This window comes from Grus americana, assembly GCF_028858705.1.
Source record: "Grus americana isolate bGruAme1 chromosome 27 unlocalized genomic scaffold, bGruAme1.mat SUPER_27_unloc_1, whole genome shotgun sequence".
Lineage (NCBI taxonomy): Eukaryota > Metazoa > Chordata > Aves > Gruiformes > Gruidae > Grus > Grus americana.
Window position 1 is genome coordinate 252,065 of NW_026561291.1, and position 17,006 is coordinate 269,070.

General features: G+C 54.0%; 2 protein-coding genes across 2 annotated transcripts; both read right to left on the reverse strand.

The window, feature by feature from the left end:
- Positions 1-1,193: 1,193 nt before the first annotated feature.
- On the reverse strand, positions 1,194-6,164 carry LOC129200035 (uncharacterized). Its single transcript, XM_054811291.1, has 10 exons — positions 6,086-6,164; positions 5,372-5,433; positions 4,661-4,922; positions 4,261-4,517; positions 3,782-3,867; positions 3,338-3,426; positions 3,107-3,224; positions 2,593-2,716; positions 1,642-1,770; positions 1,194-1,343 (listed from the first exon to the last, which is right to left on the reverse strand). Exons 1-10 carry the CDS (start codon positions 6,162-6,164, stop codon positions 1,194-1,196), a joined length of 1,356 nt encoding a protein of 451 aa, XP_054667266.1.
- On the reverse strand, positions 6,131-11,809 carry LOC129200064 (uncharacterized). Its single transcript, XM_054811319.1, has 4 exons — positions 11,779-11,809; positions 11,406-11,623; positions 10,095-10,274; positions 6,131-6,497 (listed from the first exon to the last, which is right to left on the reverse strand). The coding sequence occupies exons 2-4, from the start codon at positions 11,562-11,564 to the stop codon at positions 6,183-6,185; spliced, it is 654 nt and encodes a 217-aa protein (XP_054667294.1). The 5' UTR covers positions 11,565-11,623; positions 11,779-11,809; the 3' UTR covers positions 6,131-6,182.
- Positions 11,810-17,006: the final 5,197 nt, after the last annotated feature.

A 17,006-nucleotide genomic window follows, 5' to 3' on the forward strand; every position in this document is an offset into this window, starting at 1 on the left:
CGAGGACCAGAGCTGTGAACGTGAGGCTTCTTTCACTGGTTCTTTCCGTGCTGGTTTCCCGGGGAGAGCGCAAGCACCACCTACATCGTCCTGCCTGTGTTGGGATGTGCACGTGTTCGCGCTGTGGGGTGTGCGTGGACTTTATTCCCTCCTGCCCCTGCGAGCAGTTCTGGGATCACACGTGGGGTGTGTGTGTGCAATCCCTTTAGATGGATCCATCACCAGGCACAGACCAGCCAGTCCAGATGGGAACAGCTCCAGACCTCTTTATTTTGTCTTTAGAGGTGGATCTTGGCAGCTGAGAAGCCTCCAAGCGCCTTCGCTAACAGCCACCGCTCCCGGCACCTTCCCCTCTGCTGCGGTACCAGCATCTAGTTGTAGGGAGGAAGAAAGAAAAGCAAATGATTGTATGGACGGAGAGAAGGCAGAGAAATCCTGCAGGCGTAGCTCAGGCCACCCATGATGGCATCTGCTTGCAATGAAGCTTCAAGGTGTCACTTCAGTGGGAGAGGCCCCTGATGCCCAAGCCCAGGAGAAGGTCCCAGGTGCAGCTGGTCAGCCTGGGGCTGAGTCAGGTGGAGCTGAGACTTTGGATGTCCCATACAGGTGTCCCCCCTCGGGGCAAGGTGTCTTGGGGCAGGACTCTGCAAGGGAAGGACGTGCTCTCTGTTTGGAAAGGGGAGAGCCAGCCATCAGAGGGATCCCTCTGTCTTCAGACAGGACTTTTACATCCCACGTGGAAAGCCAGTTCTGGGTGCCCAGGCAGTGCCCCTTGGGTGTCAGGGAGGTCCAGCCCAAACCCACCCTCCAAAACCCACTTCTGCCACACGAGGGCTGTCAGAGAAATGCCCTCTTTCCCTCCAGGGCTGCCCTCCGTGGAGGGATGGGCCCTGCAGCCGGAGGAAGCACCGTGCCTTTTTGGAGATAGTTACCAGGGGAGCTGCCTCTGCCGCTCTTGACGCCGCCTGTTGTTCTCAGCGACGTGCCTGAAAATGTTCCTCCGCGCTTGGTGCGGCTCCAGCCTGTTGAGGACCTGGACCGCTCGTGGGGAAAGGTGGCTGCAACAACAGGGAAACATCGTCCCTCAGCATCTGTCCTACGCAAGCCCCGGATGCAGGGACGGGGGACCTGGACATCTCTGCGGGGTCATGGCTGCTCGACTGCCCCAGGCTGTGTCCAGAGCCAGCGCACACTTACTCAGGCTGGAGTCTCTTCAGCTGGGCTGCTGCTGCCATCTCCTCTGCTGGGAGAGGGTTTTCCGCCTTCCTCCACCTCTCGTTGACCTCCTTTCTCCTGGGCTGGGCCGGAGGGTGGGGAATCCAAGGGCCTCCAGTGCCGAGTGCCTGCCAAGGAGGAGATGCTCTCAGCAAACCAGACGGCAGACAGAGGTGCTGTTCCCCAGAGGACCTCTTGAAAGGAGCCTGCAGCAGGACCTGGGAGCCGGCAGACTAAGCACCACGTGCCCGTCACCACGGCTGATGGCTGCTTTTGCCCCTCGGATCCTGCTGCCCATCTCTCCCCCAGGGGATGAGCAGGCAAACCCCTGCCCTGTAGCTGGGTGTCAGTCCTGCTCCAACCCCCTGGAGACCCCCGACACAGAGGGTTGCTGCTGCTCTCAGCGGTGTCAATCACTGCCCGTACCTGGGGTGGCTGGCGATCCTCCCCTGCAGCCCAGGCTTCCCACGCCGCCCATTCTGCCTTCGCTTGCTGTCGTCGCTCTTGCCACCGCGTCTTCACTTGCTCCCACTCTGCAGACAGCTGCCAGACCTCCTGGAGGGGATGGAAACGCAGCAGCAGGCAGGATTAGTCTCAGCTCCTGCAGCAGCTTCCTTCGGCTCTGACCCGTGGTGGTGCCCCTTGCCTCAGCCGGTCGGTTGGCAGCGCTTTGCCCCTACCAGGTCAGGGGCCGTGGAGTCACGCCAACGCATGGCGAGCACGGCTGAGTGACCAAAGACCTCCACTGCCAAGCGCCTAGGAAGGACTTGGACATTTTCCATAGCCCCTGGCCAGAATAAAGTGTTTCATGGCAACCTTAGTCTGGAGAAGAGGAGGCTGAGGGGAGACCTGATCGCTCTCTACAACTACCTCAAAGGAGGTTGTAGTGAGGTGGGTGTTGGTCTCCTCTCCCAGATAAAAAGCGAGAGGACGAGAGGAAATGGCTTCAAGGTGTGTCAGGGCAGGATTAGATTGGACATTAGGAAATATTTCTTCACCCAAAGAGTGGTCAGGCATTGGAACAGGCTGCCCAGAGAGGTGGTGGAGTCCCCATCCCTGGACGTGTTCAAAAAACGTGTAGATGTGGCACTTTGGGACATGGTTTAGTGGACATGGTGGTGTTGGGTTGACGGTTGGACTTGATGATCTTAGAGGTCTTTTCCAACCTTAATGATTCTATGAGTCTATGAACCCCTGGGACAATAACAGGCGAGAAGGGTGTGTAGCACCTTCCTTTTTGTGAAGAAGATGTGAAGGGGGTGACAGGCAGGTTACAAGGAACGCACGCCAAGGGATCCTTTCAGCTCGGCTCTCTGCACAAAGAGGCTTTAGCCGAGTCTCAGCGGCACAGTAGTTACAGCAAGGCACAGCACGTACCTGCAGCGCTCTCTTGCAGCCTTCGGAGGACGGGATTGCAGCGGTGGGCCTGGCTGGAGGAAATGGCTCCTGCCTGCCTGCCTCCTTCGTCTTGGGGGAGCTGCCTGGACATGGCGGGAGCACGCTGCAAAGAGACACCAGGAGGAGTCGGCACGAGCACGGGGCAATTTGGTCTCCCACTTTCATCGGGTATCAAAGCTCCCCAGGCTGGCAGAAGAAGCGGGGGAGGTGGGGCCGTTTCCCATGGCAAGGGGGAGCCTTTCCTGAGCCCCATCAGACGGATGGGAGAGGACTGCACCTCAGGTCTGTTGTAAGGGCAAGCAAAGTGATGTGGGGAGCACACAACGTCCACCACCTTCCCCACTACGGGGCCTGCGATGGGGCAAAGAAGCTCATACAAAGCATGGGGCCTGTGCCAGGGACCTTCCCGAGTCCCTACAGCCAGTGTCCAAACGGGATGTCTCTCCTACATGGGTGCAAGGACCCCTTTCATCTCTTCCCACAAGGGTCTCACCTGGCAGAAGTCTTCTTCTCCATGTCTGGCTGCCTGGTGCCTGGCCCCTGGCTTGGCAGTACGGGCAGGGAGAGCTTCACGCGCCTCTGCAGCAGCTTGTCAGGACACCCCTGGGAAGCTGGGAAAGAAGGAAGCTCTTCAGAGCAGCCCCGTGGGGAGTGCGTTTTAACGGGGCTGCGGTCACCCAGTGTGGGGCAGGGCCCACCTGGACAGCGGGACCTGTTCCCGTACCTCTGCTGATCCTGTGCTTTCCTGAAGCCTTCTTGTGCCAGGTGGAGAACGCCTTGGCCACCGATCTGCTGATCACAAGGAACTCAAACCTGGAAAGCAAATGGGGACACAGGCTTGAAGAAGGGTGACCCCTGCCCTCTGCAGCTCCCCAGCACTAATCCTCCTGACTGTCGTGCGAGGCACGGCATCCCTTTTCCTTGGTGGCCGTGCACAGGTTTTCTTGGCAATCTGCCCCCAACACCAGAAAATGTAGCTTAAGGTCCTCTCCGTGTGCAGCTGGTTCTCTCTGATGGGAAGGACGGCAGGCTGGGCGTGAGAAACACGATCACGATGCCCGGTCGGTCCAGGAGAATGCACGCGTAGCCCCAGATCAGCGTTATTTAACCAGAAACCAGTCGCTTCAGGACTTTGGTTGGTCGAGGGCTGCAGAGGAAAGGCACTCACCTCGGGAACGCTTGGGCAGGCGCAGCCTGCATCCCCCGAGCGGTGGTTGCTCCACCGGAGACCTCTGCACTCGGCATCCACAGCCTCTGCAAAGTGACACGGAGCTGTCAGAAGGTTTCCAAGGCAGTTCTCTTTTGGCTCCCAAAGGAAGCAGACCTGTCTCCCGCTCCAAAAGAAAGCCACTTCTCCAAACCAGTCTTCCAAATCCTCCTCCATGAGCGTTAGCCCTTGCTCTGCTCTGGAGAAGCTGCACGGCAAACGCTGAGACTGCGCAATAACAGTGCTGGGCTTTTTGCAGGGCAAGGACCCAGAAACTCAGAAGAAACTTTCTTTGCTAATGGAGAAGTCAGCGGGGGCGAGCGTGGGGAGAGGTGATTGACTGGCCTGCCACGTCCAGGCTGGCCGAGGGTGATTGGCTTGCTCGCCCTTCAATAAGCTCCCAAAGAACGGAAGCAGCCCTCAAAACCTGAGCAACTTACTGTGCGAAGCAGCGCAATCCGGCTGGCCTTCCTCTCCAGCCCTGTGACACAGTTGTAATAAAACCGCATGCACAGGACGTCGTCTTTGCAGGACAGAACGCCAATGTCCTTGAAGACGAAGGCGAGGCGCCGCCCCTTCTGCAGTTGGAACGAGTACAAGCGTACGGTCTCTCGCACGCACTCCGCCACCACGTGCTGCGGGAAGCAGGTGGCTCGCGACAGCCACTTGTAGTTCAGCGGCTGGATCTTGACATTGCCTGCGAGGAGGAGGAACATCGTCACTGCCACAGCAGGCCAAATTTCCGTGTAAGATTTGTAACGACATGCCAGGGAAACGGTCGTTTATAAAACAGCTCTCGGGGAGTGGTTTGTTTTGGGGGAGCTCAAGCTGTCCCCCGACCTTTGGAGGCCATTCCCGACATCTCCCAGCCCTTGCCAAAGAGCAGAGAGCACACGTCCTCCCCCGGACGTGGAGGGGGAAAGTGGAGGGTGGCCACTGCCTTCTCACCAGGGATAACCACTGTAGGGAACACCAGCTCCTCCAGCTGCAACGCATCGATGTCCGGCTGGAAGACTGGTCTTCGAACCTCATATGCCTCCTCTTTGCCCTGGAGTTGCTCTTGGAGCACAGCGAAGGTCCCAAGTCCTGTGAGCAGGACACCCTGCCCAGGAAAAAAGACCAAAGGCTGATGAGTGAGTACTGCAGAGATGGGTAAAGTGAAAACTTTGCAACAGGCCCATGTTCTCCATTTGTTTTCTTCCCCTCCTCAAAATATTTCCTCACATCCCTTGGCCAGAGAAAATCCCAGACATTTCCAGCCCAGGGAATACACCTGGGACTGATTCCCAGCCGTTACCCTTGGTATGGACCCAGCATAATCCCCCGTCTCTCTGCTTGGTCTCTCCACTCTGACCACAGGGAAGAGTGAAGCCCCATCGTGCACTGAATACTTCCTCAGACTAGGTCCAGACTTGATTTTTCTCCTGGTTGACCAAGCAGCAGCTGTGGGTACACGAGGCTGTCTCGGTGTGCGGCCACGATGCTCAGGGAGGGATCGCTCCCCAGCGCCCAGGCTGTCCAGGACAAAGAGAGACCAAGAGGCCAACCCACCTTGTCCAGCTTCATCTGTGTCAGGATGTACGCGGACACAGCGTCCCAGATAGCCACAACCTCTGGAAAGCAAGGGAAAGAGGGGTCAGGCTCCAGGCCAGCCAGCTCACAGTCTCTCGGCAAGGGGGCTGTGCCCCCATTTCACACTGCCCGCCTTACTCTGCTCCCGGGGCAGGGCTGGAGCAGAAATGGGGACGTGGGAAGGGCTCCGGATCAGGGCTGTGGCCACCTAACCCCCAGAAAGGGATGACACCCCAGAGCCCAGGATGTGATCTGCCAGCCTGGCAGCACAAGAGGCTCCAGAGGGAAGGAACAGAGGTTCTCCCAGAGGAGACTAGTTCAAAGTCGAGGGCTGATTTACAGCAGAGGCATTTCCAGCTGCCTCACGAGAGCCCTGTGAGAGCTGAAGGACACCCCAGCCCCTGGGATGCAGGACCCCTTTTCATCCCAGAGCCAGAACCCCAAGAGGTACCAGCTCCCAGGAAAAGCTGGCCCTGGGTGGCCCCCCTCGCCAGGGGACCAAGCCATGCCCATGGGAGCCTGGGGGCTGCGGGCAGCTGGGAGTTCTGGTTGCTACATTGTCCCCCGAGCCATGTGGGACCCTCGGGCAGGGTTCTTGTGGCAGCCCCCAGCCCTGTCCAGCCACCCCCCGCAGCTTTTGGCAGCAGACAGCCCCAGCGCAACCCCTGCGGAAGGAGCTCCCAAACCCCTTACCCTTGGTGGAGAGCCGCAGGAGCATGGGGAACGAGCTGCTCAGCTCCAAGCTGACGGCCACGGTGCAGCAGCCCTCCATCGCGCTGGCTGCTTGCCCTCAGCTCAGGGAAAGGGATGCTCTTCGCAGCTCCTCTCCCAAAACTCCTCTCTGACGTGCCTCCGCTCTGCCTGTCAGCGAGGGTCCCCCAGCACAGCCCCGCTGCCTCCTGACCCTGCTCCTGGCTGTGGAGCAGCTCCGAAGGGCAGCAGTGGAGAGCCCCTGAGCAGTGCCCAGCAGCTCCCAGGCCTCGCTGGGAAATGCCAGCACCCACGTGGCGCTGGGGAGACCTCCCTGTGATGTGGGGCATCCCCCTGTGACATCAGCCCGCATCATTTGAAGGTGCATTATGACATCAGGCAGGAGACAGCACAGCTGGGGAGAGAGGAGAGAGATTTCGCCTCTTATCCTGGGAAACATTCAACCCTTTCTCCCCAGTCCTGTTCCAAAATCCCCGTCTGCCCCCTGCACCAACATCTTTTGGCGGGGATGGAGTTAATTTTCTCCGTAGCAGCCTGTACGGTGCCGTGTGTTGGATCTGTGACCAAACCAGTCCTGATAACACACTAACGTCGTAGTTATCGCTCAGCAGTGCTTCCCAATGTGGTGGGGTGACCACCGGAGCTGCTCCATCACTCCCCCCCCCCCCGCCTTCCTCAGCTGGACAGAGGAGAGAAAATATAACGAGAGGCTCGTGGGTCGAGATAAGGACGGGGAGAGATCGTTCCCTAATTACTGTCATGGGCAAAACAGGCTTGATTTAGAAAAAAAAAAAATAATCCAATTTATTACCAAGCAAAACAGAGGAATGAGAAATAAACCCAAATCTTAAAACACCTCCCCCAGCCTTCTGTGCTTCCCGGGTTTAAATTTACTCCGAATTTGCTCCCTCCTCCCGCCCCAGCGGCACAGGGGGACGGGGAATGGGGGTTGTGGTCAGATCATCACACCTTGTCTCTGCTGCTCCTTCCTCCTCAGGGGGAGGACTCCTCACACTCTTCCTCCACTCCAACGTGGGGTCTTTCTCACGGGAGACAGTCCTCCACCAACTTCTCCAACGTGAGTCCTTCCCACGGGCTACAGTCCTTCACCAACTGCTCCGGCGTGGGCTCCTCTCTCCATGGGTCCACAGGTCCTGCCAGGAGCTTGCTCCAGCGTGGGCTTCCCACGGGCCACAGCCTCCTTCAGGTTCCTCCACCTTGCTCTGGCGTGGGGTCCTCCACAGGCTACGGGTGGAATATCTGCTCCACTATCATCCTTCCTCCATGGGCTGCAGGGGGACAGCCTGCTTCACCATGGTCTTCACCACGGGCTGCAGGGGGATCTCTGCTCTGGCGCCTGGAGCACATCCTGCCCCTCCTTCTGCACTGACCTTGGTGTCTGCAGAGTTCCTTACATCTTCTCACTCCTCTCTCTGGCTGCAAAAGCTGCCGGTATTTTTATTTTTTTCCTTCTTAAATACGTTATCACAGAGGTGCTGATTGGCTTGGCCTTGGCCAGCGGCGGGTCCGTCTTGGAGCCGGCTGGCATTGGCTCTATCAGACACAGGGGAAGCTTCTAGAAACTTCTCGCAGAAGCCACCCCTGTAGCCCCCTTGCTACCAAAACCTTGCCACGCAAACCCAAAACACGCAGCGTCAAGGCCTTCTCTGTTTCTCACCCTGTCCCACCAGCGAGTAAGCTGGGGACGGGCAAGAAGTTGGGAGGGGACACAGGCGGGACAGCTGACCCCGAAGGACCAAAGGGACATTCCATACCATATGACATCATGCTCAGCAATCAAAGTTGAGGAAAGAACGAGCAAAGTGTGGCGGGTGTATGTTTGAGGCTATGGCGTTTGTCTTTCCACGTTACTGTTGGAAGCCCTCAACACAAGGAGAAGCAAAAGGTTCAGTTGCCCTAAATTCTGGCATCTGCTGCTATTTCGATGGACCAAAGGAATTTCCCAACAACCTCCAAGAAGATGCCCCCCAGATGTTGTCCGCTCTCTCAGAGTTGCTCCATTACAGCTTGCAGTGACACCGTTAAAAAAATGTGTAGACGTGGCACTTCGGGACATGGTTTAGTGGACGTGGTGGTGGTGGGTTGACCCCAAAGACCTTAGAGGTCTTTTCCAACCTTAAGATTCCATGATCTTATGATTCTATGATTCTGTGATTCCATGATTCTATGATTCTATGATTCCATGATTCTATGATTCCGTGATTCCATGATTCTATGATTCCGTGATTCCATGATTCTATGATTCTATGACGTGTGTTGGGAATCGTTAGGGTTAATAACCTCACTTAGCACCAGACGTAAAGGAGTTAGTCCAAGGCCGCAAGAGCTGACCAAGAGTAAACTTTCTGATAAAGTTGGTGTTGCTAACACAGAACTCTCCGAAACGGGCAGATGCAAGCAGGATGAGGAAGAAAAGGACCAAGGAAACAATTCCAAGAGAATGAGGTAACTTCAGAAGGCCAGCCCAAGAAAACCAATAGGAATCATAGAATCATTAAGGTTGGAAAAGACCTCCAAGATCATCAAGTCCAACCATCGGCCCAACACCACCATGTCCACTAACCCATGTCCCAGAGTGCCACGTCTACGTGGTTTTTGAATGCCTCTGGGGATGGGGACTCCACCACCTCTCTGGGCAGCCTGTTCCAATGCCTGACCACTCTTTCGGTGAAGAAATTTCTCCTAATATCAAACCTAAACCTGCCCTGATGCAACTTGAGGCCATTTCCTCTTGTCCTGTCGGGAGAAGAGACCAACACCCACCTCACTACAACCTCCTTGAGGTAGTTGTAGAGACCAACAAGGTCTCCCCTCAGCCTTTTACTCTAAGAAGAACTTTTTGGGTGGAAAAAAAGAAGTTGGTTCAGCCGAGCTGAGTCAGGACCTAAGGAAGGGGCTCAGCTCCCCCTGGGGGAACTGCTGCCAACAGGGACCTCACTCTGCACCTTCTGCAAGACCCCAAAAGCTCCTGCCAGCGTGGTAGGATGGCGATGTCGCTTCCCAAAGGAAAGATACAGGGTTTTTTCCCTCTTCTTCCTTTTTTTTTCCCCCCGCTTCCTGCTTTGTGACGAGTCAAAGGTGCCACCAGGTCCCTGCCTGTCCTACAGGTCCCTCCTGTCCCCTCCTCTCCATCCCTGGAGCTATTTAAAAGACACATAGACGTGGTGCTCAGGGATGTGGTTTAGTGGTGGACGTGGCAGTGTTGGGTTAACAGTTGGACTCGGTGATCTTTGTCTTTTCCAACCGAAACAATTGTACGATTCCAAGAAAGAAACGGACCTGTTAGAGCAGGTCCAGAAGAGGAGAACAGGAACGGTCAGAGGGCTGGAACACCTCTGCTGTGAAGAAAGGCTGAGAGAGTCGGGGTTGTTCAGTTGGAGAGGCTCCGGGGAGACGTTCTCGTGGCTGCTCAATAAGGCAGATCTTATAAGAAAGATGGAGAGAGACTTTTTACAAAGGCCTGTGGCAACAGGACAAGGGACAATGGTTTTAACATGAAAGAGGGTGGATTTAGATCGTCTATAAAGAAGAAACTTTGTACAATAAGGAGGGTGGGATGCTGGAACAGGTTGCCCAGAGAAGCTGTGGATGTCCCATCACCAGAAGTGTTCATGGTCACATTGGATAGGGCTTTGAGCAACGTGATCTAGTGAAAGGTGTCCCTGTCCATGGCAGGGGTGGTGGACTAGATGGGCTTCAAAGGTCCTTTCCAACCCAAACCGTTCTACAGTCCATCCATAGTTAAGCATGAAAGGTCTTGAATGGGCTGTTGGGCACCAGAAGTGAGGAACAATGGACAAATCCCACTCCCGTCGCTTGAGAAATGGGCGTCATCCTAGAGCAACACCTCTGCTTACGGAAGGCCAGAACTGCAGGTCATGGATGAGTCTCTCGGAAATAATTCCAGCAAAATCCCAAACCCAACGGTCACCATTTTTCAGGTAGATGTTGGTGCTGTGCTGTGACTCACCTCCAGGAAACGGTTTGCCTCCTCCCTGCCTTGCTCAACCTTGGTGGCCACCAACGTCAGCTCATTCTGGAGCGCCACAAGCTGAGACAAACTGTATTTCTTGGTCTTTTGGTCTGCTGGAGATGTGCTCTCCTCGCTGTCATTGAGCAGTCGCAATGAGACGCAGTCTTCTAGCCTAGCCTGGAAAGCAGAGAAGACAACCATCACCGCATGGCCTTTTCCGTAGCTTTGAAGGATCAAAGGACTCCTCATGTCTTGTACCACTCCCCTTGGAGGAAAGAAAAGCCTGTTTTCTGCTGAAAATAATCAAGATTTAACAGAAAACCGGTGGTATGAGATCATACTAGTTGCAAACCCAACTGGAGATCTATTGCTCATGGGAAGATGATTTCAAGAAAGATCCTTTCTCCCCATAACATTAACAAATACAACTGGACAAGAGATCACCTTGAAGACCCTTTACCTTGAATTTTGAAGGTGCCGAGATGGTAAAAAACCCCATTTCTGTTGATGCTTCCGGCTTGAGAGATCAAAGAATGCTCCACAGAACCATGAGAGTCGTGAACCATCTTTATCCACTCTCTGTTGTCACAGGAATCTTTCTGCAACAGAAGAACCAAAGGGAAACCCACCAACCAGCTGGAAGGACACTGAGCAACACTCCCCCACCCCAAATTTGATGCTGGTGAGGTTTCTGTGACTATTTCTTCTGAGGATGGGGTTTCTTAGGGCTTCTGAGGAGACACAGCCCCAGAGTTGGACTTCTCCTAACACCCCAGAGCATTGGCATGTGGTGAAGCTCTTATTCTCTGCTCTGGTTTTGATGGGGAGCAGAGCATAAGGCTCAAACACAAGAGTTTTGGTAAAACAGAAGCTTTTTTATCAAAATGTGAAACAGGTTCTGGAGTCTTCCAGCCTTGGAGATGCTCAAAACTCAATCGGACATAGCCATGAGCTACCTGCCCTACCTGACTCCATTTGAAGCAGGGGATTTAGATTAGATGATCTCCAGAGGTCTCTTCCAACCTCAGTTATTCTGCGATCCTACACTGTAGACTCCAGAACTCGTTTCCTCCTATTCACACCACCTACTGGGTCTCCTCTGGCTGCTCACACATGCGTGTAAGGTCATTTGAGATGTTCCACCAGGCTTCCACTCCGAAAACGGCACAGATTTTGCCCAGGTCCTGCAAGACCCACATGGATGTCCTGGAGAAATCATCTTAAATGGCATTAGACACCTACACATGAGCAACTCGGCCTCACAGCAAGTGTCCAAGTGACTTTTGGACATGGGACCTGAAGACTCACCAGCTTCTTGGGAAGTTCACTGTCTTTTGCGATGGCTTCTCTGGCGAAAGATGGAGCTGCAGCGAACGGGTCAAACTCAGCTGTGGGACTCGGGTCTAATCTGATGGGGGCAAAAGCAGCCATGGTATCACGGAAGAAACTCACTGTATCGATACACATGTCATTTTTAGTGGCAGAAATTGATGCCAGTTCCACAAATACGGGGATTTCTGTCTCGTCTGGGGAAAAAAAAAGTAAAGGAAAAAGAAAAATAAGAGAGAGAGTTGAGGAATTTCTCTGTTCTGATTCATCTAACACTGTTGGATGTGGAGACAGACAAGGACCAAGTGGTCTCCTGTCGCTGTAGCTGATGACTTCCTTCCTTCCAGCCCACCTTTTATTCTGGTCTTGATCCAGGAGGTAAAACCTTTCCTCACACATTCCACAAGTTCCCTCAAAAATTCCAAAACTCCCCTGGGGAATGTCACTCAAAGGTTTTTTTTTCACCTTCATTAAGTCTTGGGTCATAAAATCGAGTTGCTTATTCTTGAATTCCTGCTCTTCCTGGACAAAAAACCTAAATAAATAAACCAAAAAAAAACCCCAATAAAACCAAAACCAGTATGTGTCTATTGGGAAGAGAAGGAAAGAAGCTCAGTTCTACCTCCTCCTCCTCAAACAAGATGAGATCTTGGCCTCAAACCCAAGTCTTCTCTTGAATTCATCCCTGTAGACCTCTATGATGAATAGGATGCAGCTGGAAGTAATTCCTTCAGCCTGTTACTCAACTTTGAGAAGGAAGGAATCACACCTGATAGGATTTAATGATAAGCCACCACGTGGACTTTCCCAAGAGCAACCAACACAGATGCCCACGTATCTCCTACGGACGTATTCCATCAGGTCATTGAGAATCCTCCTGCAGCTGAAGCATCTGTCTCAGAGCATCAATCATCTTGGTGGTCTTCACAGAGAAGGTCAGGTAGTTTTCAATTCTCCACCTGCCATTCAGTGAGCTTTTCCAACCCTCAGCCCTTCGCTGTCCTCCATGATTTTAAACTCCTCCAGGAGCTGATTCCTAATGTTGGCGGTAATTCAGTGCCTGCCTGGAGAGACAAAACGACAGCTGAGAGATAATGAACACAAAGTCCCACAAAGCTGGGCCACACATGGCGAGGCACGGGGAGAGGTCCGTCCGGTGTCTGGAGCCCATGACCTGCCTTCCTGGTCTGTGATGGGGGGTGCCCCCAACAAGGGTGTGGGGCTGGGGGTCCAGGAAGGCACATGGGCCCAGCGTGGGGCTCTGAAATCTCCTGTGAAGCCAGGAGGGCTGAGTCCATGGGGCAGGGAACCACCACCCCTCCCAGAGCGGGGCAGAGGACCCGGGGCTCCAGGCTGCCTCTCCGTGCCCCTCTCCTGCCCCGACACCCCACTGTGCAATGTGGGGGATGGTGCTCACTGGAGCCCTGGTAAGAACCTGTTTCCCGCTGTGCCTCCAAAGCACCGCGTGCCCCAAGGGCTGTCACCGTCTGCCCCTTGCCTCTCCCAGCCTCCTGGAGGGACACTCTTGTTTGCCCTAATCTGCCCTTACCGGGGGGCACGTGGTGGGTGGGAAGGGGATCTCCTTTACAGAGACACCCCAGGCATCCGGGCTCCCTCAGCCGCTCTGCTCATGGCGGTGGTGCAGCCAGAGAGGACCCGGGGCACTGGCAGAGGAGAGGGGACATGGACAGGGACACACACCCCCCCCCAGAGCATAGCTTTGCTGAAGGGGTTTATTGATCATTAGAGGGAAATGGCCCAGGGCTCCCAGGGGGTAGGGGGGGGTCATCCAGGGATGATCATCTCCTCCTGCCTCTGGAGGGGGACAGGACAGGGCTGTCACCACCAGTTCCAGTCCTGAAAGGCAGAGCCCAGAATGTGCCTGTAACAGACTCCCACCGTGACACCTGCCTTGGTGGCCTCCCCCCCGATTCTTACCGAGACACACTCAACCCTATCACCACCATTGTCAAGCTCTATATAGTCAAAGCACTCCCTGCCATACAGGGCTACCCCACTGTCTCCCCATACATCAGTGGTTTAGACCCCAAAGCCTCCCTATATCACTGGTTTAGACCCCAAAAGCTCCCTTAGTGGCTGTTTTTCAGCCCAGAAGTTTCTGAGGTGGATGTTTCTCACACTAAAAGCTCCCCAAGTGGGTGTGTCTGAGTGAAAAAGCTCCCTAAATGGGTGTTTCAGAGCCCAAAATCACTCTAAATGGGTGTGTCCAAGACCAAAGGCTCCCTAAATGGTTACTTCTCATCACAACATAAACCTTGCTAAATTACTGATTTTGAGCCCAAAAGCTCCCTAAATTTATGCTTCTGAGCAACCAAGCGCCCTATGTTAGTGTTTCTGAGACCCAGAGCTCCCCATATAAGTGGTTTTGACTGCCAGATCTCCTTAAATGGATGTGTCTGAGCTGCAACACAACCCAAATCAAAGTTTTGGATCTCGAAAGCTACCAAAACACTGTTTCAGAGCCCCAAAGCTCCCTACATAAGTGTTTTGGAGGCCCAAAAGCTCCCTAAGTGAGTGTTGCTCAGCCCAAGAGTTCCCTAAATCCCTGTTTCTGAGACCCAAAGCTGCCAAAATATCTGTTTTTAGAGCCCAAAGCTCCCTTAATTCCTGGGTTAAGCCCCACAGATCCCTCAATTGCTGTTGTGACTCCCAAAAGTTCCTCATATTGGTTTTTCGGAGCCCAAGAGCTCCTCACTTGGGTTTTTCTGAGCTCAAAATCGCCTTACATGTGTCTTTCTGAGTGCAAAACCTCCCCAAATGGGTGTGTCTGAGCCCAAAAGCTCCCAAAATGGGTGTGTCTGAGCCCCCGAAAGTCCCTGAATTCTTGGATTTCAGCCCCAAAGCTCCCTAAGTGGGTATTCCTCAGCCCAAAGCTACCTAAACTGTGGGTTTGGATGCCAAAAGCTGCCAAACTGAGTGCTTCTGACCCCAAAGCTCCCTGAACGGGTTTTCTGAAGCCCAAAACCTCACGAAATTGCTGTTTCTGAGCCCAGGAGTTACCTAAATCAGTGCTTCAGACTGCAAAATGGCTTCAAGTGGCAGTTTCTCGGCCCTACAGCTCCCTAAGTGGCTGTTTCTCAGCCCAAAAGCTCCCTAAGTGGCTGTTTTTCAGCCCGAGAGTTCCCTAAGTGGCTGTTCTTGACCCCAAAAAAAAGTCTCTACATGGGTGTTTCTGAGCGCTAAAGTTCAATGAATGGCTTCTTTGAACCCCAAAACCTCCCTAAATTGCTGATTCTGAGCCAAAAAAAAACCCCTAAATGGGTGTTTCTCAGAAAAAAAAGCTCCCTAAAGAAGTCGGTTTAGTCCTAATCTCCCCGAATTGCTGTTTCTGAGCCCACAGCTCCCTAAATTATGCTTTTGAAGCCCAAAAGCTCACTAAATTGCTCTTTCTGAGCCCCAAAGCTCTCTAAATCGGTGTTTTGGATCCCGAAAGCTCCCAAACTGTGTTTTCCAGACACAAAAAGCTTCCTAAATCAGTGGTTTAGAAACCAAAAGCTCCCAAAGTGGCTGTTTCTCAGCCCAAAAGCTCCACAAATCAGTTGTTCAGACCCAATAAGCTCCCTCTATCACTGGGTTAGACCCCAAAAGCTCCCTAAGTGGCTGTTTTTCAGCCCAAAACGTTCCTACGTTTCTGTTTCTTAGCCTAACGGCTCCCTGAGTGGCGCTGTCTGGGCCCAAAATCTCCCTAAACAGGTGTGTGTGAACCCAAAATCTCCCTACAAGGCTGTGTCTGATCCCACAGCTCCATGAATGTCTTCTTTGAATCCCTAAACCTCCCTAATTTGCTGTTTGTGAGCCCAAAAAATCCCTACATGGGTGTTTGTGAGCTGAAAGGCTCCGGGGCAGCCCGGGCCTCTCCTCACGGAGCTGCCCTGCGCCTGCTGCCCCCCGTGCTGCCACAGACCCCGGGGCTGGGTCCCGCTGATGGAGGGGGGTGATTTTGGGCAGGAAGAGCTGCCTGTCATGATCCCGTAGCTTTCTGGGGGTTTAGTTCGGGCACCTTCAGAGCAAGAAAGTCCAACGCCAGAAGCTTCTGTCCAGGCCCTTCCCAGAGGAGTCAGGCCGCCCTGGGAAGGGCCCTGTCGGGGCACAGGCCTTGTCCTGCTGCGCTCACCCAACCCAGCCCGCCGGCCATGGCATCTCGCCCCCTGACCGCAGCTACTCCTCAGCCAGCCGGGATGCTGCGCCTGTGCAGACACGGCCTTCAGGAAGGGCCATTTCACCTGGAGCTGTTCTCTCAGCTCTGCCCTCCCTCGGTCCGCTCCTGGGGGCTGGGCCCGCTCAGGGAGGGAGGGGAGGCAGAGGGGAGGCAGAGGACATGACAGGAGGGGAGGGGACAGGAGGGAGCTGCCCTGGATTTGCTCTGCCTTGGCAAGTCTTTCCCAAAATGCGGGTCTGCCTGCGCTCCAGCCACAGCCCTGGGCGGCAGGAGCTGCGTGACGGGAGCCGCTGGCGTCGGACGGGCCGGCACCTGGCAGGAGACAGGGCTCTGCCCCCGGTCACACCGCCCGTGCTGAGCCCAGCACCCAGGGCCTTCCTCAGGCCTCGCCTTCCCCCGGGTGGTGAGGAGGAGAGACTGTTTCCTCTCTGCTGTGCTGTATTTCCAGCAGACATCTGCTGAGTTGAAGTCCCCCACGAGAAGAAGGGCTAGCGAGCGTGAAACTTCTCCCAGCAGCTTATAGAATATGTCAGCCAACTCTTCATCGTGCTTGGGTGGTCTATAACAGACTCCCACTGTGATACCTGCCTTGGTGGCCTCCCCCCAATTCTTACCCTAAATCATGGTTTTGAAGACCAAAAGCTTACTAAATCAGTGGTTTAGATCCTGAAAGCTCCCAAACTGTGTTTTCCAGACCCCAAAAGCTTCCTTAATCAGTGGTTTAGAAACCAAAAGCTCCCTAAGTGGCTGTTTATCAGCCCAGAAGATTCCTAAGTGGATGTTTCTAAGCCCAAAATCACCCTAAATGGGTGTGTCTGACACCAAAAGCTCCCTAAATGGTTAAGTCTCTTCACAAAAAATTGCTAAATTTCTGGGTTTGACCTCAAAAGCTCCCTAAATTTAAGCTTCTGAGCAACAAGGCCCCTAAGTAAGTGTGTCTTACTTAGGTGATCTATATCAGACTCCCACCGTGACACCTGCCTTGGTGGCCTCCCCCCCGATTCTTACCCAGACACACTCAACCCTATCACCACCATTGTCAAGCTCTACATAGTCAAAGCACTCCCTAACATACAGGGCTACCCCACTGTCTCCTCATACATCGGTGGTTTAGACCCCAAAACCTCCCTAAATCACTGGTTTAGACCCCAAAAGCTCCCTTAGGGGCTGTTTTTCAGCCCAGAAGTTTCTGAAGTGGATGTTTCGCAGACTAAAAGCTCCCCAAGTGGGTGTGTCTGAGTGAAAAAGCTCCCTAAATGGGTGTTTCGGAGCCCAAAATCACCCTAAATGGGTGCCTCTGAGACCAAAGGCTCCCTAAATGGTTATTTCTGATTACAAAAAAATGGCTAGAAGCTCCTTAAATTTATGCTTCTGAGCAACAAAGTGCCTGATGTTGTGTT